Raw genomic sequence first — 22,450 nt, forward strand, 5'->3', positions numbered from 1 at the left:
TTACCTGACGCCTGGATAGAAATGTGTGGTTGGTGCCCGTAGGTCTACCTATGGGAATAAAGGTCTTACTGTAGATTGTATAGGTCGTCTTGTAGCTCTTATTTCCCACTAACCTACACGTACACTGTATGGGCCTAGCACGGCACACCCCATGAGGCCGCCATGTGCCTTAGAATGTCACGTGACGCGGCCGTTGCCTAGGAGACTGATTGTATTCTTCCGGGTTGGGATCCAGCGACAACAACACGTTCCCGAGTCGAGGAAAAGCGGATTAAAGTCCCTCTGAGAGGCGAGAGATGGCGGGGGAGGTGGAAGACGACATTCCCGGTAAATCTAATTATTTACTCTTTTTACCACAACACATTTTCAACCGCGTCGTTTGTAGTTGTGTAAAGTCGGTTTAACTAGCGTTAGCTTTAGCCACAGCTGCCGCTGCATCTCAGTTATACTTCAACATAGACCTGAACGGTATGAGCAGATTTGATTTTTATTACACTTTTTTTTTTAGCACTTCAGTAACACGTTGTTCCAGCATGTTGTATTAGGTACAAATTATGTTTGTTTTATTTAGAATCGGGAGCAGTTTTCACTTTCGGAAAAAGCAAATTTTCAGACAACGTTCCCAGTAAGTTTTGGTTAAAAAATGACGTCCCGCTGAAACTGTCCTGTGGAGATGAGCACACCGCCTTCATCACAGGTAAACTACTTTATAATCAATGATTTATGTATGAGAACCAATAAAGTCCCATAGCCCAGTTTACTTATCTCAGATGTGTGGTTTTCATGTTCCAAACAGAGAATGGGAAGCTGTTTGTGTTCGGCAGTAATAACTGGGGCCAGCTGGGTTTGGGCTCCAAAGCCACTGTGAACAAACCCACTTGTGTCAAAGGTCTGTTTTAAATAACATTCTGTTGTTTTTATTCGCACCTCAAATACTCTGCCAGGAGGTGTCATTAGCAGCTGATTTTAGACAGGGCTCTCAGATATAGGCTTAATGCTTAATAGAAGCAAATGCAACACATGATACCATTCTTCATATTGACTGCTGGCTGCTGCTGGCAAAGGACAGATTTCCCTACAAGGATAATAAAGTAAACCTTAACCATAAAGATCAGATGTATATTCTGTTAAAATTCTTTATTGAATGAATTTTATGCTTTATCAAGCAATAATAAAAGTGTTTAAACATTACATGACCTAATTAAAATAAAACTTACTGTGAAGAAATAGATGAAATAAATGCAATAGCTACATGGTTTATTAAGATTAGAGTTTGGGTTCGAGGCAACTAACTGGAAGTGGAGCTAGTGGATTCTCTCCATCACTGCAACAATCAGACCTTTTTCTATGAAGTTGGCAAAGCTGTCTAATTTGTATTTTTCCAGCTCTGAAATCGGAAAGAATCCACCTAGTGGCTTGTGGGAGGAATCACACACTTGTGTGCACAGGTCAGTCTGCCTGCTTTGTATTTTTAATATAATCCATTTTAATCTTTGATGAATGCATAACTTATTATTATATATTGATAGCATATCTATAACAGTGTTTCACTGAATTCAGAGCTAACTAGATTGTGTAATCAGATTTTGTGGTATTATAATAGGAACTCTGACAAGGTTACTGCATTTAATACAGTAATATGGAATGTAAATCTGGGCGCTTCCGGGTCACCACCAGTGATGGCAGCGTGAAAAGTCCGCAGCGACAAATTGATTAAAAAAATCCCCTAAACGAACTTATGAAGCGTGTTCTGCCACACTAGGAATGTGTTAAAAGGGGAAGAAAATGACATCCAAGAAAAGTCAAAGGAGGAACGCTCCACTACACGAGAAAAACTTTGAAGATGAAGACGCTAACTCTGTTAGCCAAGATGAGGGCAGCGGTGAGGCCGGCGGCGAGGATAAACTGTCATTAATCCTGAAGGAAATTAGAGAGATGCGAGAGGAGAATAAAAAACAATTTGGCGACTTAAAACAAGATATTGCACAGACAAATGTGAGATTGGACGAAGTGGAGCAAAGGTTTGTAACTATCGATGATCGTGTGCAGGGGGCGGAGGACATCATTACTGAATTAGTGAAGCAACAAGTGCAACTTCAACTAAAAGTATCTGACTTAGAGGGACGCTCCCGTAGGAAGAACATAAGAATTGACGGTGTCCCGGAGGGGGCTGAGGGGTCCACGGCTCTATCAGTTATCCCGTTTGTGGAGCAGTTACTGCGTGAAAACCTGGATCTCCCAACTACTAAAGATTTGCTAATCGAGAGAGCGCATCGAGCCTTGGCGCCGCGACCCCCGGTGGACAGCCAGCCCAGATCTATAATCATCAGATTCCAAAGTTACCGGATCAAAGACAAAGTGCTCAGAGCGGCCTGGCAAAGGAAAGGCTTCACATGGAAGGGGAGCAAAATCAACCTGGATCACGACTATGCGCCAGATGTTTTGGCAAGAAGAAAGGAATACGGAGAGATCAGGAGGGTCCTTAAAGCAAGCAGCATAAGATTTCAAACGCTGTATCCAGCTCGACTTAAGGTCTTCCTGAAGGATGAGACGAAGATATATGATTCAGTAGAGGAGGCTGCGTCAGATCTGGCTGATAAAGGTTTACCTGTAACGAGGGTGGAGCGCCCGGTTTCCTCTCTGGAGAAACTACAGCGGTACAGTTGGATGCCAGCGCCAGGACGACGTAAACGGGGTTTTAAAGAAAAGCTACAGGTGTTCAGGCGGGAAGTATCTGAAGGTACCAGCAATTGAAGGAGCAATAATGGACAGGTATGGAGTGGATATATTTTGAGAAGGACTTAAGAACTTGGATGCAGGACGTGAAATATTTAATGTCGGGGACAATAGTAAAATGACTGTTTCAGAGGGCCCTCGACGCCAAGCAGGCCAAAGAGGATATCCCCTGGAGCCGAGGTCCAATAGAGTTGGGACCTCATCCTTGGAAGTGGGTATGAATGTTCGCGGTTTAATTGTTTTAACTACTACAAGGTTTAGTTGTAGTTTTTATGTTCGTGTTTGTTGTTTCGTTAAAAGGGGTAGCTACACAATAGTTCTGATTGGAGTTGTTTACTTTACTAGACTAAGGAAATATGCATAGTGATGTACTGAAATGCATTTCTTTTAACGTGAATGGAGTATTAAATCCAATTAAGCGATCTAAAATTCTTTCTAAACTTAAAAAAGAAAAGGCCCAAATAGCTTTTCTCCAGGAAACACATATGTCTGGGTTAGAGCACGCTAAGCTTCAGAGGCAAGGTTTTAAATATGTATTTGCCTCATCATACAAACAGGCTCATAAAAGAGGAGTTGCCACATTAATATCTAGTGAACTGACATATGAACATGGGTCCGAGATTATAGATGAGGGAGGACGATTTATTAAAATTACTGGTAGATTAGAGGGCATTGATATAACTTTGATAAATGTATACGCTCCACCAGGGAGTGATTGGCCCTTCTATAAAAGCATCTTTGAGCTGATGGCCACGTCCCATGGTCTGGTGATTTGTGGCGGAGATTTTAATATCAGGCTAGACCCAAACCTGGACTCATCACGGAGGAGCACCCAGAGTAACCCACTAACAAAAAAAGTTAGATCCTTGATGGAGGAGCTGGGTGTTATAGATGTATGGAGAGATATGCACCCAACAACTAGAGATTATACACATTTTTCAAGCCCACACTCAGTTTACTCAAGGATTGATTATTACTTTGTCTTTAGTTCTGATAGACTTAAGATAAAGGATTCTCAAATATTAACGATCGACATATCAGACCATAGCCCAATAATCCTGCTGCTAGATTTAAAAAAAGATACAAAGAGAACCTCGTGGAAACTTAATTCAAATATTCTCAATGACTCCACAACAGTAGAGAAACTTAAAAAAGATATTAAAGAATATCTGGAATTTAATGATGATGGTATAATTAAGCCCACAATCTTATGGGATGCATTAAAAGCAGTTTTAAGAGGGAAACTTATCTCCCTAACAGCGTTCATGAAAAAAACTAGGGGTCAAAGTCTGGCAGATCTACAGGCAAAATTGAAACGGATGCAAAACAGGGACAGCCAAAACATCAATGTCCAGTTGAGAGCTGAAATAAAGAAAGTACAGAAACAAATAGATGAGATTTATAATTTAGAAGTGCAAAAAAAGTTGACGTTTTTGAAACAGAAACACTATGAGGTTGGAGCAAGATCGGCAAAAATTTTGGCCTATAAACTGCGAAAACAACAAAGGGAGAATACAATTTATAAGATAAAAAATCCTACTACTGGTCAGGTGATAGATTCGAGGGAGAAAATTAAAGAATGTTTTGGGAAATTCTATCAAGAATTATATACTCAACCACCAGCAGCTAATGAGAAGAGTATTGATAGGTTTTTGAGTGGCCTTGAGCTGCCCAAAATCCAAGATTCACAAAATGAGATGTTAGTGAAACCAATCACAATCAAAGAAGTTAACCTTGCCATAACAAAGTTGAAGTCTGGTAAATCCCCAGGCTCTGATGGGTACACAGGAGAGTGGTATAAATGCCTGAGGGCAAATCTAACACCACTGTTGCTGCGGACATTTAACTGGGTATTACAAACAGGTGAAATTCCTCCCTCATGGTGCGAAGCCATTATATCACTGATCCCAAAAGAAAATAAAGACAAACAAGAATGTGGAAACTATAGACCTATAAGTGTCCTCAATGTGGATTATAAATTATTTACTTCCATATTGGCACGTCGATTAGAAAATATTCTGCCAGAGATAATTAATCTAGACCAGACAGGATTTATTCATCAAAGACAAACATTGGACAACATCAGGAAGTCACTACATATTATAGATCACGTAACACGTCAAAAAACTGAAGCATTAATAGTGGGGCTAGATGCAGAAAAGGCCTTTGACTCTGTAAGGTGGCTTTTTCTCTATAAAGTAATGGACAGATTTGCTTTTCATGGCAAATTTACCAGAGTGATCCAATCTCTATATTCAAAACCAACTGCACAGGTAAAAATTAATGGTGATCTCTCAGACTCATTTCAGTTGGAAAGGGGAAGTAGACAGGGCTGCCCAATTTCTCCGCTGTTATTTTCTTTATTTATTGAGCCTCTTGGACAATGGATAAGACAAAGCTCCCAGATTAAAGGGGTGACAATGGCAGGGGTCGAACATAAGGTGGCAATGTTCGCAGACGATGTACTAGTTTACATGGAGGATCCTGAGAAGTCATTTAATGAGCTGATGATTATGTTGAAAGAATTTGGGAATTTATCTGGTTACAGGCTTAATATTGCCAAAACACAGGTGATGGCCATAAACTTCACTGCTTCAGTAAAGCTACAGGAAGGATATAATTTGAACTGGGAAGCAACGGGAATGAAATATTTGGGTATCACAATGACTAAAGATCTTTCAAATCTGTTTCAAATAAACTATGAACCGCTGTCATTAGCAATCAAAGAGGATTTGTATAGATGGAGTCTCATCCCTTTTTTAAGTTTGACCTCCAGAGTGAACTCCATCAAAATGTCCGTACTTCCTAAATTGCTATACTTGTTCAGAACACTCCCAGTGGAAGTACCGGACAATTATTTCAGGGAGTGGGACAAACAGATATCACGTTTTATCTGGGAAGGTAAGAAACCTAGGGTGCGGTATAGTACAATGCAATTAAGAAGAGAAAAAGGAGGCATGGCCCTTCCCTGCTTAAGACATTATTACTATGCATCTCAGTTGGTTCCGCTTCTTTATTGGTGCAATGATGATTACAAAGCAAAGTGGAAGGAAATGGAGTTTAAAATGATAAAAAAGTTCCCTTTGCAGGCCTTTATAGGGGATAAAAATCTATGGTCACAGGTGGGTGAAATGGGCAACTGTTGCATGGGTTTAACTTTGAAGATCTGGCAAAAGGTGGTAAATTTAACTCAAATTCAGAAAATGATAACTCTATTTAGATGGTGTGCTTATGACACAGAGTTTCCCCCGAACAGAAGTGATTGTGTTTTCAAAGCTTGGATAGACAGGGGTCTGACCACCTACTTGTCATACACAGAGAGAAACACTTTTCTCAGCTTTCAGGCAATGCAAAGTGGATACAATCTGCGGGCAAATGACTTTTACAGATACTTACAAATCAGACATTATTTTAACTCAAATTGCAGTTTAACAAACTTTACACAATCTGAAGAAGCTTTTTTTAAAATATTGAAATCGGCATATGGGCTATCTACCCAAAAAATGATTTCTAAAGTATACAATGCACTTTATGTGACTGACAAGTGTAATACGCTATATGTGAAACAGAAATGGGAAAAGGAGGCAACAATTAAAATGACTGAGGAGGATTGGGACAGCATCTGGTCATTCCAGTGGTCATCGACGGCATCCCTGTCCTGGAGAGAACACTGCTGGAAGAACATTATTAGATATTTTAGAACTCCTGCACAGGGGAGCAATAAGTCGGCATGCTGGAGACAGTGTGGTTCTGAGGAGGGGAATCACTACCACATATTTTGGGCTTGCTCCAAATTAAAACTGTATTGGAGGGAGATCCATGTGCGGTTAAACTTAGTTTTTGGAGTGAACATGCCATTCAACTTTGAAACTTTGTACTTAGGTAGGGTTGCTCTTTTGGAACGGAGAAGTGATAAAAAGCTGTTGCAAGCCCTCCTGGCAGCAAGTAAAAAGAACATCACTAAAAAATGGCTAAATTCTGCTCCGCCTTCAGTGGATGGCTGGATTGATATAGTAAATGAAATATTTAAGATGGAAAGGCTAACGTACACAATAAACATTCAAAGGAACAAATTTTATTGTATTTGGAACAAGTGGATTAAGTATATCGCTCCAATTAGAACAGACTTTTTGTGACTTCTCCATTTTGGGTGAAGATTTATATTTTTACGGTATAATGCATATATAAATGTTGGACTACACTTTATTTTTCCATGTAAGCTCCCCAATTCTTGTAAATAGTTTTTGGTGTGTTTTTGTTTTTTGTTGTTTTTGTTTTTTTTGTTTTGTTTTGTTTTTTGTTTTTTGTCTTTTTCCTTTCTACTCCTTTATTATATTAAAATGGGATGGGACTAACCGACCACGGTATAGTTTTGACAAGCACTTTTCTTAGGGGCTTTGATCAATAATGTTTTATACAATACTTGTACTGGAAAAATGTGCCTGTGATATGTGTTCTTCCTGAAATAAAATATTCATTAAAAAAAAAAAGGAATGTAAATCTGTGATGGAAGTGCTAGGGTTTCTTGGATGTAAATATTGTGTATTTTCTTGTAGTCGATGGGAAACTTTTTGCAAGTGGTGGAAACGGTGAGGGGCAACTCGGGATCGGAGACTGCGAAGAACGCTCCACTTTCCATAGAATCAACTTCCCCTCCCATGGACCAATCAGATCGCTTGCTGCTGGCTCCAATACTTCCGCCGCACTCACAGGTAAACACCTCTGTCCTTCAGTCTATTGGAAAATATCATGCTTTATTATTATAGAATAGAATAGTGCTGTACTCTTTATAATAATAATACACTCAAATTTACTTTACAGTTTTGTGCATTAAAGTCTGGATTTTTTTCATTCATTTATTTTTTTCAAATACAAAATTCCTATCCCTATGACTGTCAACTTGTTCAAAAGGTCAAAACCTGATCTAAACTAGGACTAAACTATGTCTTTAAGAATAACTACAAACTCAGGACCAAACTCAGGAGCAAACCTGCTCTAATATTTTACATCTCATGTATTCTGTGTTCTTGATTGACAGAAAATGGGAAGCTGTTCATGTGGGGCGATAACTCGGAGGGTCAGATTGGGCTGGGCAAACAGAGCCACGCCTCCACCCCTCAGGAGGTGTGTGTGGGACGACGTGTGAGCGACGTGTCCTGTGGCTACTACCACTCCGCCCTCATCACAGGTGAAAAACTCCCAAGCGCCGATTTATGCACAATTTTGAAAAAAAAATTGCTTTTTTTTTTTTTTTTAGATAAGATTTGTAGTTTGTTTAAAAGAAGCATTCAGGTCAGAGGGCCCATTTTAAACAACTGAGAGAAGACTCGAAAACTAACTAATAATAAATATATACAACAATCTCATGCATTTCAGAAACTGGTCTAAATCACAGATACAACTAGATATGGGTTATTTTGTTCTTTGGATAGGACATTATATTATCAAATTATTGCAACCTTTGTGATTGTGCCAATTCAAATTGCAATTTTTATTAAATTACATTATAATCTACTAAAATGTGCCCACAATGCTTCAAATACAAAATCTGGACCCAAAGAATGTTGATGACATCATTTGACATCAGCTATTTATTAGATTGGGGACAACAAGCATGTTCTCAATCATTTCCTCCAAATAATTTGATTTCTTTTCCTGTTCTGCGGGGCATTTTGAAGACTTTGCATCATTCATAAGATAGAAAAGCAAGGTTGTGAATTTTTTACTGTTATGGCAGTGGCTTTTCCTTTTTATTTATTGAAACTCATGCATCTCAAGTCTAAACTAGTACCACTCTGAAGTAATGAAGACAAAGAAGAGCAAAGTTTAAACATGAACTTGTCTTCTTGACTTGAACAGAACAAACTAAAAACAACAAATATCTGAATACATCCACAAATATAAATCATTAACATAAATGGGTCTTTTTTCTTCCACAGATGACGGGGGCCTGTACATGTTTGGGGAGAGAGACTGTGGTAAGCTGGGTCTAAGCACAGATCAGCTGGCAGGACACAGACTCCCCCAGAGAGTCAAAGCCATCACAGACCCAGTGAGACAAGTGTGCTGCGGAGGAGGCCATACTGTAGCACTAACAGGTAACTACGACATCACCACATGGACAGAGGAGGGAGACGGAACAGAGGAGGGAGAGTGAATATATGATACAGAAGAGGAAGGAGAGTGAACAAAAAAAAATCAAATATTGTCATTGGTTCCTTGTATGTTTTGGGGTTTTTTGTCAGATGAGGATGTGTACACTTTCGGCCTGGGTCAGTACGGGCAACTGGGACACGGTACTTTTATATTCGAGTCTCGACTTCCTCGTCATGTGGAACATTTTAAAAAAGGACGAGTCTGTGACGTGAGCTGCGGCGAGAACCACACGGCTCTCATCACAGGTACTGATACTGCAGTCTTCATGTACTTTAATTCAATTTACTGTGAATACTGTATATACTTATCACCTTCTTAATGTCAGATCTTGCCCTATCTCTGAGGTTACGTAGAATGGCAGATTTCACAGTGGAGTAGCAGTGGCTGGTGTTGTGTCCTTAGGCAAGACACTTTACCCACCTTATACAAATGTTGTGTGAGAATAAGTGATTGATGGTGGCCGCAGGAGCGATTATATATGATTATAAACTCCTTGCAGTGAATAATTAGGATGTTAGGATAGCTGCAGACTGTTTTGAAAAAGTAAAAAACAGATCTAGATCATTCTAAGACATTTTTAATCTCTATTCTTTTGTCTCGTCAGACAGTGGTTTGCTGTACACTTTTGGAGATGGCCGACACGGGAAGCTGGCTCTTGGAGAGGAGCACTTCACAAACCAGTTCAAGCCCACACTGTGTCCGCGCTTCCTCAAGTTCAATGTCCGAGCAGTGAGTTTTTATCAAATGTTTTTGCAGGCGAGAAAAGAGAGTATGAAACTGGTTGAATGTGGTGTGTGGATGATGCTTTGACTACAACAACATTATATAGTAAAAATATCCAAACAAAAAAATCCAAAAACATTGTAACTTATTGTTTTATTTGAATAGGCCCAATAATTACAAAGGTATCGACCATAAACCAGGTAAAAAAAAATCTGTAATTGTACAAATAAACAGCAAATTCCACTGTTTTTGAATTCTGACGTGTCTCCAGTTCAATTTTAAACTATATCCAGATTAACCATAGTAAGTTTAACCAAACCTATGCATTTACCATGTCTTGGTCTAAACATATTCTGTGTTTTTCTCCCATAGGTGTCGTGTGGTGGATGTCACATGGTGGTTTTAGCACGACCCAGGCAGGACTCTGAGATGGAGCTGAGTTTGGAGGAAGACGACAGCACAGAGGAGTTTTTGGAGAAGCCCTACGTGGAGCTGTTAGGCCACACCACGGACTCCTCCTGCCTGAACAAAAGCCTCTCTGCTCGGGTGCGCCGTCGCGATAGGGTGGGTCTGCTCTGGAGGTCAGACCGGGGGACTGGACCGGGGGACTGGACCGGGGGACTGGACCGGGGGACTGGACCGGGGGACTGGACCGGGGGACTGGACCGGGGGACTGGACCGGGGGACTGGACCGGGGGACTGGACCGGGGGACTGGACCGGGGGACTACCTCTCTACTTTACCTATGGTTGGTTGTTATTTTTGTTACAGGAGAAATCCCCAGATCAGTTTGGATCTATTTTTCGAAGTCTTCCCATGTCTGTGACCACAACCGGGCTCCTACCTCCTCCCTCGACCAATCAGACGTTTCTCCAGCCTCCGTCAGCCAATCAGAGGCACCGATCGTCCGCAGAAGAAAAGAGAAAGGTGCAGAGCGGCACACGGCAGCAGGGTACAAGCTTCACCACACTTCACAAAACAATCATAAAATAAATTAAAATAACGGGAAACCCCCAAAATACTGGTGTCAGTCTAAAGTTGGAATAAAGTTGGACTCAAATGCACATAAATCAGTCTAGTATAGGTCCAAAGAAGGACTAAACACACAATGATTAAATTATAGTTTTAAATTATTTATAATTTATGTGTTTATATTTTTAAATTATAGTATACATTTTGTCAGTAATGGATTAAGTTGGTAAATTATTAGTAGGTTGCATTCATGGTATAGAATTTCAGATTACGGTACGGACTCTAATGGGGGAAATGTTGAACCTTATCATTTGTTAGAAATTGGATCCACAAATTTACCATATTATACTTGGGGCTTAAAGTATTGATTATGCCACCACTTAAAACTACATCATGTCCGAATTCGCTCTAAACAGGGACTAAAACGGGTCTAAATATTAAGTCTGAACCATAACTAAACCAGGACTAAATCGAGTCTAAACTTATTCTTGCCAAGTCTCACTAAAGACTACTAACTCTTTTGTTTCAGCTGAGACAGCCAGTATTGCCGAGAGCTTTATGGACACAGAGAGCGTGGCTGGTTTGGGGGAAACCACAGACTTCCTCAACATGGTGAGAGACAAAGAACAACTTTGTTAGTGTTATTTTACATTCTGTGTTGGTAATGTCTCAAACTCAGATGATTGGTTTAGTTTCAGGGCCTCAAAAATACAGCAATATCTATTTATCTGTAGTTGTGCGCACTTTGGTAACATCTTTGATTTTCTAATTTGTGACAATTATTATATTATCTCAATATATTAAAGTTACACTTTTCTGTTGGAGGGTCCATCATGTGTTTGTCTCCTTGGAGATTTTATTGCTTTGAAAGTATGACATTAAACTTATCTATCTCTGGAGAGGTATCAGGTGATGCTGTCGGGCCAAGTTACATGTCAGATTTATGGAGAGGCGACCCCATTCACAGTAATGATGCAGGCATTTTCTTTGTGATAAAACACTTTAAATTAATGCAGGATGATATTTAATGCCATGCTGTGGAACATTCTAAGCAAAGCAACAGTATTTTCACAGAGACAATCGGGTAGCATGCCCTCCACCACAAAAGTCTCATTATGGACCTGTAATCTATGAGGCTTCTACAACACATGAATATATAATCTTTCTGTTTTGAAAATGCTTTTTTTTAATCCTTTTTCCTCAGACTCATGTGATGGCAATGGATGCTAGTGATAAAACGCTCACCCTGTCTCCAGTTCAGAAGGTGAACACACTTTTAGCTTATTTGACTTTTTTCATTTTTATAATCCAATACAAATACTACAATACAACACACTGTAATCCATACTTTTGGCAAACATTCATTTAAAATGTCGTCATAACGTTCCAGTTAACATTACCTTTTTGACCTGTACTATGTGCCAGAAAAAGTAATAGATAACTTTATAGAAACACTAGCCACACCAATTATTCCCTTACATGTAGAAAGGTGTCAAAGGTGAGTTAAAGTGGCTTTAAAGGAGCTGTACCTGATTTTTACTGTGGTGAAAAACAGAAATATTTCATTTTAAACAGTTTGCAGTTATTTCTCATTTACCTTATGCTTCCCACATCCTAATGAGTCAGCGTGATGAGTTTATAAGTGCTTTTCACTACTTTCAGAGACCAGTGCAGAGTTTAGCCGTGACAGTAAAGTTAACAACAACTAGCATGCTACTAATTATTGGACGATAAAACACTTTTTAATTAGTAGTAAAAGAAAAACTGCAGCATACCTTGACAACTTGAGAATTAAATGCACATCAGACTTTTGACCTTCAGAGCTCCTTATGCAATATGTCTGTACTGGAGCAAGACATATTTTGCCAAAATACATGAAAACAATCTTTATTTTAGAGTATTGCTTCTTATTTATTATAATTTCCCAATGAAAATGGCCATTTCTTCATTCATCCATTTATTTTCATGTTTTAAGCTATCAGAAATGTACAAGAAATTAAATTGTCTAGTTTAGTCTGCTCCATTTAAACATACTATATATTTTTAAGTATTTACTTTTGAATTTCCTCTTTTGTTTTCATTTTGTTGCAGTGTGCATTGTTTTGTGTGCTATTTCCTGTTGCATTTCCTCTAATGCATGCACCTCTTTCTATTCCTGCTCTCTGCCGTTGGACAGAGGAGAGTTAAAACTGGTAAGGAAGCGAAACTTCAGAAAGACCAACTTCGAAATGAGAAAAACTCCACTTCTACCACTTCTAATGTAGCCAATAAACCACAGAGACTCAAACGGACCAATCAGAGCTCACCTGGGCCAAAGACAGCCAATCAGAAGCAAGATAAAGAGAATAGGCATGTCTTGGGGAAAAGTCAAAATGCCAAAGAGAAAATAAATAATAAACAAGAGGCCAGAGATAGAGTTTTGAATGTGCGTTCTGAATCTAAAAAAGAGTTGGAGCCTGCGAGCGTAAAGCAACAGTTAAGTTCTGAAAGTAGTGTGACGGAGTCGGCTCATTTAAAACGCCAAAGAATGAAAACAAAAGTTAGAAAAGTAACTTCTGAGGATAGCAGCACAAGGACAGAATCTCCGTTTAAAGATGTGTCAATCACTCCCCCAAAGGTCTCCAAAAAACAAGCAGCTAAAGATAATAAAAACAGTAGCAAAAAGGTGGAGGTGTCAAAGAAGTCAGAAAAGGTGAAAAAATCCAAAAATGAGAAAAACGATTTGAACGAAGCGCAGACCAGCCAATCAGAGAGCACTACTGGTTTGGGTTTGTTGGCCGGAGCAGCCACGTTGGCTGCAGGAGCCACTTTAATGCACGAAATCATGTCAAGAAGCGAATCTCTGACTCAATCCCAGAGCCCTAAACGCACCGCGGTGAGTTCACAGTCAGATGGAGAGGCCAGTTTAAGCCACAAGTCCACTGTGAGTATAAACGTCATCCCAGAGACTCCAGATGTGAAAAAGAAACGTGGAAAAAAGCAAAAGAGCGAAGAGAGTGAGAGAGAGGAGGATGACCAGAGAACGAGTGCAGATGTCAGTGAAGTGGAGGAAGAAGAGGAGGAAGAGAAGAGTGAATCTACAGCTAAGAAATCAGATGGAGAGGAAGGGGAGGAGGAGGAGGAAGAGGGGAGTGAAAGTACAGTTAAAGAAAAAGCAAGTGAAGATGAAGGGAGTGCATCTACTGTTAAGAAATCAGATGAAGCAGAGGAAAGTGAGGAAGAGGACGAAGAAGAGGAGGAGGAAGAAGGAGAGAGTGAATCTACAGTTAAGAAATCAGATGAAGGAGAGGAAAGTGAAGGAGAGGAGGAGGAAGAGGGGAGTGAAAGTACAGTTATTAAGAAAGAAGAAAGCGAGGAACAGGGGAGTGAATCCACTGTTAAGAAATCAGATGGAGAGGAAAGCGAGGAAGAGGAGGAGGAAGAAGAAGAGAGTAGCAATGACAAAAGTGGAGAGGAGGAGAGTGAAGCGGTTAGCGAAAGCACTGCAGGTAAAAGCGTAGACGAGGAGAGTGAGGAAGAGGACGAGGAAGAAGGGAGTGACAGCACTAATGATAGAAGTGTAGAAGAAGAGAGTGAGGAGGAGAGTAGCGAAGAAAGCGAATCTGAAGAGAAAAGTGGAAGTAGTGATATAGAGGAGGGGGAAGAGGAGGAGGAAGAGGAAGAGACAGGGAGTGATGAAGAGGAGGAAGAAGGGAGTGAGGAAGAGGAGGGGGAGAGCAGTGAAGAGGAGGAATCAGAGGAGGAGAGCAGCGAAGAGGAAGAATCAGAGGAGGAGAGCAGCGAAGAGGAGGAGACAGCGAGTGGAGAGGAGGATGAAGAAGAGAGTGATGAAGAAGAAGAGGAGGAGGAGAGCAGTGATGAAGAAGAGCAGCAGAGGAAGAAGAGGTCGCGGAGGTCAGGGGTCAGAGGTCAGGCCGCGGATGAGGCAGAGGAGTTTTGGGACGACGTGTTACCGCAGTATCTCACGCTCAGATAAACCCGAAACTTACCTTTTAAGGAAAGAAGGATTCAAAAAAAGTGAAGCGGTTTAAAATCAGGCTGTGAACAATAGCTGCCAGTTTCAAGGTTGAGTTGTCCTCATTTATAATCAAAATTTAAGTTTAGCTAAATATTGGCCCTGCTGCAAAAAAAAACCTTTCCATTTCAGCCTTCGTTCACCACAACTTTGCTTTTCTCAAATTTTGCTGTTTTTTCATAGTAATTTTTGTGTTTTTCTATTTTCCATCTAATCTCTTGTCTCGTTTTCAAACTTCTGCCTCGGCATTTTTACAATAAAAGCCTTTCATTGATTTTACATATCATTATTTCACTGTCTGCTCATTTTTCTGGACATTTCTAAAACCACATTTGTCAGTCACATGTCTGGATAAACTTAAAAAGCTTAAAATAACATGTCATATCAATCTTAACATTTTAACCTTTGTTGTGGAAAAATTACAGTTCTAGATGAAAAGTAATCCATTTACGAAGCTCGGTGAGTTTTGCAATACAGGAAAAAAAGGTTTATTGTTTGTTGCAGCAGATACAGACAGGACAGGGCCCAGGCCTGCCCTGGCCACAGACTGGTAGCCTCCCAACCTCTCCCCCAGTTCCCCTCTCCATCTAAGTCCAAGTCTCAACCAACCCAACCAACCACCCACCTCCACCAGCCACCTCCCCGAGCCTCTGAGCTCTGACTATTTTATACCAGAATAACAATGCTACATACATTTCAAAGCAGAGTGACTTTTGTTTCACACCCATATGATAATGAACTTTTACACTTAGACAGGTAGCGAGTTTCTTGTGGGATGGAGACAGAGCTTCACACATGTTAATGTCTCGTCTGGGTCTGGCAGACTGACACAGATCAAATGCTTTTTAAATACACAACATGACTATACTTAAATTTCTATCACGCTTTCTCCCTTTTGATTATTCATTAATCATACTTCATAAACAATCATCACAAACAGAACATGCACAAAAACATTCATTATTGTGGATCCAAAACAGATCCATTATTGTTGACTGAGATGGAGGGAAATTCAACAGTTCATTGTTGTGTTCAGTTCAGTTTGTCCTTACCCAATATGATTTGTAGTCAGACAGTGAATGCTGTTTTAACATGATGGTGGCGGTGTTCAGTTAAATCTTTCCCATCACCTGTCCTCTGTCCCTTTGTCCTCCCTCTGACCACACATGTCTGTTCTCTCCGTCCACACGCAGCTCGGCGTCTCTCTGGCCGCAGCTCGTCTCTGGAGTTGTCCTTTAGCCGATGTGTCGATTTCAGGGCTGTGGTTGGGGACACGAGGAACAAGTCGAGTTCTTCTGAGTCACATGAAAAGAAGTGAATAGCTGAATTTTTCTGAAGTTTTTTTTCTGGTGACATTGAAACAGAAGAATGGTTTTAATGATGTAGGTCTGATTCAGTCCAGGGGAAGACCATGTGTCCTCCAGCTCAGGAGAAGACCATGTGTCCTCCTGCCCAGGAGAAGACCATGTGTCCTCCTGCCCAGGAGAAGACCATGTGTCCTCCTGCCCAGGAGAAGACCATGTGTCCTCCAGCTCAGGAGAAGACCATGTGTCCTCCTGCCCAGGAGAAGACCATGTGTCCTCCTGCCCAGGAGAAGACCATGTGTCCTCCTGCCCAGGAGAAGACCATGTGTCCTCCAGCTCAAGAGATGTTTTTGTTTCAAGTCCAGGTGGAAACTTATCCCCGGCTTCAGATGTTGTCAGGTTACAGGTCTTATAGTTAATGGAACATTCTCTAAATGATAACATCTTTTTTCACACAATCCAGTTTTGAAAACTAAAATTAAATTTGTAATATCCCCCTTTGACACATTTATATATCTATATATGCATGTGTCAATTTTTGGCTTAGCTGTCTTCTGCTGCAAGAGAACAGTCAAATTACTGTTGCTGAAATAACCATTTTGTGAAGCCCAAAACTATTATTGGTTAGTTGTTAGTGTTGTTAGTGTTGCTAGTGTGTGATTATTTCATAGGAACATGTAAAGAAAAAAGAAGAGAAATTATGCAGCATCTGCATCTCCTGTAACAAAAAAAATTATTAACGAAATCGCAGGCGCTTAGTCTTCAAGGATGGTCAAGTCAGTTTGGATTTGTGATCACTATTAGCTTTGATTAGGCCTTCATTTTGTTTTTAAGAGAGCTTTTTAAGATTTTTGGGAATTCATGGAAGAATTTGGTTTCTTCTTCCTAATTACCATTGAGGAGGGTTTTTTGGTATCAGCTGGACTTTTCTTAGGACATGCATGTCATTAAACTCACTGCAGTGATGATGCAAAAAACACCAAAAAAATACAACATTTTTCAAAAAGGAAATATAAAGAAACAAAGAAATGTAGAAAATGAGTGGATCAGTTGAAACTGCATCCTGTCATTTTCTTGTTGACACGGTTTACAATGGTTTAGCTGTTACACACATATTTTCTGATGTCGCATAATTCACACCACACAGTTTGGCTGATCAGGTCTAAGGACACACAAATGTACAGTTCACTTCTTGTGTCACGCTCTGTACTTAACCATTTTCTTTCTTTTCTTTTTTTTCAGATTTTTTTGTTCATTTTTTTGTTTTTCTTTTTGTTTTTCATTTTTTCTCTTTTGTTTCTTTACTGTTTTTTTTTCTTTTTTTCACACTTAACATTGCGAGTGAATTAGAGCATACTGTTGACATTACGTTAATTTACATTTGTCTGCATTTTGCTATCACATATCTTCATTCTTCTGAATTTACTCTCCCTCATGGAAAAAGTTTATCTGTCCTTACACTCAACTACACAGGGATTGTCACCCTTTTGCCTTTTACCAGTTAGTAACCCTAGATAGGAGTTTCACCTAGTGACTGTTCGCTAAGTAGCAGGGACTTTCACCCGTTTGACTGTTTACTAGCTAGTTACAACTAGAGGGGAATTTCACCCATGACTGTTTGGTACTTTACTGTAATGACTCCTAAACCTCACTCTGGAGAATAAATTCAAGTATGTCCCAATACTAGATATTATACAAAGCAAAAAGTAGCACAACTAAACCCATGCACCTTTAAAATGCAGAGGGCTTATGGCGTAGAGGGCACTCCCGTCTCCAATGTCCAGCTTGACAACAGATGAAACAAGGTTCATTGGAAAATCTTCTCTTGTTTTTTCGATGGGCTGTCCTCCCATATTTGCTGTGCTTATGTGTTGGCTGATGAGTCTGTAGTTGTCTATGTAATTGTGAATTCACTCTGTGATTTTCATGTTGTTGGGTCTTATTGTACATAGTCACTGCTGCCATATGCAGTTCTTTCTGAATTCTTTCTTGCTTCATTATTTTCTTTCTGTTTAGCTGTTCATATGCATGTGTGGCGTGTCTTTTCAGTTCAGTTAGGCGAGCAGCTTTCCAGCCAATGCAGGTTTTCTTCACAGCTGAAGAAATGTCTGTTTTTAGTCCATTAATGAAATAGTTACACAAATATGTTTCCCAAACATCACGAGTTACACCTATGTGATCAGGTCTTGTAAATCCACTGTGCGTGTTATATACTTCTGTTAAACGTGTGAGAAACTCTTCAGGGTCCTCAGTGTCTCTTTGCAGGATTGGATTGTGTCAGTATCGATAGCGGCAGGAAAGGCTTTTGTGATAGCTGTGCAGATGTTGAGATGCTGCAGATATTTCAGAAGAAATTCAAGGGCGGAAAACTAATGTTGAACCTTGTGGACCAAAGACTTCAACCATTGGCATAGAGTACATTGTGTCTTCTTCAGCACAGCTCACTTTGCTTGTTTCCATCTGTACCTGCACGTGTCCATTACTGTCCTGCATTGTAGAGTTATTTGGTGAAGGATCAGACAGACAGGTTGGAAGGGGGTTGTTCAGATCTGGGTCAAACTTTAGTACAGTCAACTGTTGAGACAGAGTTCTGCGAGTGGGGCAATTTCAGCTCACACATTTCAGTTGCATCTTCAAAGAGAAGAGGCTTGTGCATAGTTTTTCTGATTTTGACTTCAGCTTTGTCTTTCCACATTTTTAAACATTCCTTGTAATTTTCGATGTTTTCAAATTTTTTTTATCAAAAAAGTTATTTTTTCTCTCATGTCGACTTCAATTTCACATAATTTGTTTTCCAATGCATGAACATTTTTTAAACTGAATGCACCAAATTCTGAAGACATGTTTCTTCATGTTTTCTTCTAATAAAATCAACAACGGGGCGTCCTGGAGGGGAATACTCCCTTGATGTTTTGCTCCCCATTTTAGATGTTTTAGCACTCGTAACTTCCAGTAGTCCCAAAAGTGAGGAAATCAGGAGTGGTGGAGAGCCATTGTTGCTTGGATTGTATTAGCAGCACGTTGTTAGGGCAAAGACTGAAAAAGTTGTGAGATGAATCAAAAATGGCATAGGATCAGAACTATGCCCGTTGGGTATGTTTAGTTAAGCATTTTGCATTTCCAAAATACATTCTCCTTTGATTTACCAGTCTTTGTAGATGAAGATTTTCTTTTCAAATGGAAAGAAGTCTGTATTGGGAAAGCTCACCAAGTAAACCTTGTTCGAATCCAGCGGTGGTGATCCAGGACAGAAACCAATGTCCATCCATGTTCTTCTTTGAAAGATCTGTGCATCAGGACAGAAACCAAAAGGAAGACAAAATCCGATCTTCACTGTGTTCTGGACGACCACTCGTGGATCCCACTTCTGACACCATTATTGTTGTGGAAAAATTACAGTTCTAGATGAAAAGTAATCCATTTACAAAGCTCGGTGAGTTTTGCAATACAGGAAAAAAAGGTTTATTGTTTGTTGCAGCAGATACAGACAGGACAGGGCCCAGGCCTGCCCTGGCCACAGACTGGTAGCCTCCCGACCTCTCCCCCAGTTCCCCTCTCCATCTAAGTCCAAGTCTCAACCAACCCAACCACAGATCAAATGCTTTTTAAATACACAACATGACTATACTTAAATTTCTATCACACCTTTAAACAAAGAATCAGTCTGAACCATGATTAGATCTTCTTGAATTTAAGGTGAGATTTTTGTGAGCCCTGTCACCCTAAATCCCTGTAGATACTATATTTTTAGCCCTGAAATACAAATAAAAACATGTCACCTGTAATATTCCCCTCTGACCCTAGTATCGTGCTGTGTTCACTTCCCGAAAGACGCCTTTAATCCCCTTGAAACTCTTACAGTCTAGTAGTCACAACAACAGTAGTCATAGTTACACACTACAGGGATCCAGGAGGACGGGAGGGCATCTGACACAAGAATTTGCTGTTGATACATGTGTTTGACAGAGGTGGCGCCAGAGGGATTCAGAAGAGCAGGGGGGAACAAGAGAAGAGCAAGAGGAGAATGAGGTTTGTTAAAGCCCTGCTGTGGAACCTTTTAGCCAAAAAAATTGATGTAGACATAGATAAGATTGTACTCCTCCATCTCCACAGAGTATGTTCTTAAGAATGGTTTTAAGTTTCTTGACGACTCCTGAAAGTTACACACTGTAGCTTTAAATAAATGCCTAAATGTTCTGTTGTTCCATGCATTCTTTTCATTTATGCTGGTTGTTATTTGTGTGTTTGTGTTATTTCTTTTGAATAACAGTAATCATAATTGTGTGTTTTATTTTTGTTTTTGATTACAGGATGGAGAAGAAGAGGAGGAAGAGGAGGAGGAGGAGGAGGAGAGAGATGAAGAGGAGCCCAGAACAGACGAGAGCTTGGACGAATCAGGGCAAACTCCCGTTCAGGAAGCAGTGGGTTTAACCTTCACATTCAAAATATTACATTTACTCTACATATGTATGGTTTTTTTCCGGACTATAAGTTGCACATTTTTTTTCTTTTCATAGTTTGTCCAGGGGTGCAACTTCTACTCAGATGTGACTTATATGTGAAATATAAGTTGCCTCTGAGTATATAATTTCACATCTTTGTTACGGTCACACTGACAATGTTTTTTCTTCATTATTATGCATTTTTGGACTTATACTCCAGAGCGATTTATTGTCCAGAAAATGCAGTATTTACATTTATTAACATTTAGTACACATTTAGTTTACTATTTAATACAGATTTTACCAGGGCAAGTAAAATGAATATTGTTCAAATGCACATTTTTATTGTCATATAGTGAGTTCTTGGGGCTAGTCATTAATAGAAATGATCAGGCACATTTGTGTATAACTTTTAATATTTCAACTCAAAGCACATTATAATCAAGAGGAAAAATCTGGCTCTTGCGCCCCCATCTGGGAGTATGATGTCATCACATCCTAGAGTCTGAAAAACACCAGTATATCACCTGTATTGTACTGCTGTAGTCCCTGTTTGAGTACTAACGTTTTGAAGTAACAATGCATACAGCTGTTGGTTACTCTGCCTTACTTTTACACTAGTTTATTTAAGTTTTAGCTCTGTGTTTTAACCAAAATTCTGTCTAGTTTTAGTTGTTGGTTAATAGACATTTTGAAAACATATCGACTACACAGCCCTGTTCACATGTACAGTGACCAAAAGTTTTCTGTCAGCAGTGAGTTGGTCTGTGCTCTGGTCAAAAAGAATACATTTCATAAATTCAGTGGGAACTTACTTGACTTAAAGATGCTCTATGTAACATTTCTCCTCGTCTCCAGGGAGATGTTAAACGTATCTACCTTGTATGTTTCATTACTGGAGTTTTTACTGCTCAAAAATACCTTAAAAACATGTATTTTTACTCACTGAATCAGTAGTTTTTCAGTAACTTTTAAATAAATATTGATGACTTTGTTGTTCCTGCAGAAATCTGACGAGGAAGAGTCTACTACAGAGGAAGAGCAGCAAGGTAAAATTATTATTATTAGAAATATAAATTATACTTTAAAGTTCATGTTGTATTTTAGAAACGGATGCGCCTGAAGAAGTAAAACCCAAAGAGGAAGAGCAAAGCGATGAGATCGTCCAACCGACCAATGAGACGACAGAGGGCACTGCTAACAGCCAATCAGGACTCTCCAAAAAGGTAGTGTCAAAGTTCAGTATGTTGAAATGTTGTTGCTTATAGACGGGTAAAGCAATGACATCTCCATAGCAACAAGAGAGCTGTCATTGCTTTACCCAGAATGTCACTCTTGCTGTAAGTAGACTCGCCTCCCCACAGATCAGACATGTAGCTTGGGCTGATAGTAGCGTCACCTGCTTCTAGACAGGTAAGTTTAATGCAAAACTGTGGAACATTACAGGCAAAGTTTTAACATCATCATGGTTTTACGCCATATTAATGTTTTAGTTGTTTTTAATGAAAAGATGTAGTTACTTAAATATTTAATGAAATTTGTAGAAAAAAAGATTTCTTAAGGAGTGCACAAAATGGCACATTAAGATTGATTACAAACCATTTTAGCACTAAATTTACAAGCTAATTCTATTTTATTTAAACCTCTTTCTATCCAGCTGTCTCTGTTCAGAAAGCTGTCCTTCTCTCGCTCGAAGCAGTCCAGTGATAAGGACCAGCCTGCTACTCCAGACCTCCCTCCTGCTCCTGTGTCTAGCTCAGCAGCGAGCGCTTTCAGTGGGGACATGCCGCCAGCACAGGCCCCTGATGCTGGAGACAGAGAGAGCAAGGGCACAGCGAACAGAGCTCTGCCCAGGAGGAACACCACATCTGGGGCTTGTGCGCTGCTCTGAGCCTCTGGACGTGTCTGGAGAGGGACAGATGGTAAACAGTACAGCTCTGTTAGAGCTGGGTCTGGAATCTGCACCTGCAAAAATATTATGTTGTTTTCATGGCAAACAGAATTCACATTTGAGAGACTGAAATCTGAACTTTAAACTAATCCAAGAATCCCATGCATTTTAGAACATGTTTGTAGATGTCTAAACTACAGAGTTAGCAGCTT

At 39.8% G+C, this 22,450-nt stretch overlaps 1 protein-coding gene across 1 annotated transcript; it reads left to right on the top strand.

Moving 5' to 3' along the window:
* Positions 1 to 210: 210 nt before the first annotated feature.
* On the top strand, positions 211 to 22,256 carry rpgrb (retinitis pigmentosa GTPase regulator b). Its single transcript, XM_055227152.1, has 18 exons — positions 211 to 327; positions 572 to 697; positions 797 to 889; positions 1,386 to 1,448; positions 7,293 to 7,448; positions 7,775 to 7,924; positions 8,676 to 8,834; positions 8,982 to 9,137; positions 9,497 to 9,621; positions 9,988 to 10,179; positions 10,386 to 10,566; positions 11,116 to 11,198; positions 11,791 to 11,850; positions 19,872 to 19,934; positions 20,216 to 20,326; positions 21,354 to 21,396; positions 21,455 to 21,573; positions 22,005 to 22,256. Exons 1-18 carry the CDS (start codon positions 297 to 299, stop codon positions 22,236 to 22,238), a joined length of 2,145 nt encoding a protein of 714 aa, XP_055083127.1. The 5' UTR covers positions 211 to 296; the 3' UTR covers positions 22,239 to 22,256.
* Positions 22,257 to 22,450: the final 194 nt, after the last annotated feature.

Source organism: Periophthalmus magnuspinnatus, chromosome 2, assembly GCF_009829125.3.
Source record: "Periophthalmus magnuspinnatus isolate fPerMag1 chromosome 2, fPerMag1.2.pri, whole genome shotgun sequence".
In the NCBI taxonomy this organism is placed as follows: Eukaryota; Metazoa; Chordata; class Actinopteri; order Gobiiformes; family Gobiidae; genus Periophthalmus; species Periophthalmus magnuspinnatus.

What these genes read in the sequence shown, in the direction of transcription:
- rpgrb (XM_055227152.1), top strand. Translation starts at nt 297, where the DNA reads ATGGCGGGGGAGGTGGAAGACGACATTCCCG. An exon ending in GCACACCGCCTTCATCACAG is followed by an intron (nt 698 to 796) that starts GTAAACTACTTT and finishes TGTTCCAAACAG; the next exon opens with AGAATGGGAAGCTGTTTGTG. An exon ending in TCACACACTTGTGTGCACAG is followed by an intron (nt 1,449 to 7,292) that starts GTCAGTCTGCCT and finishes ATTTTCTTGTAG; the next exon opens with TCGATGGGAAACTTTTTGCA.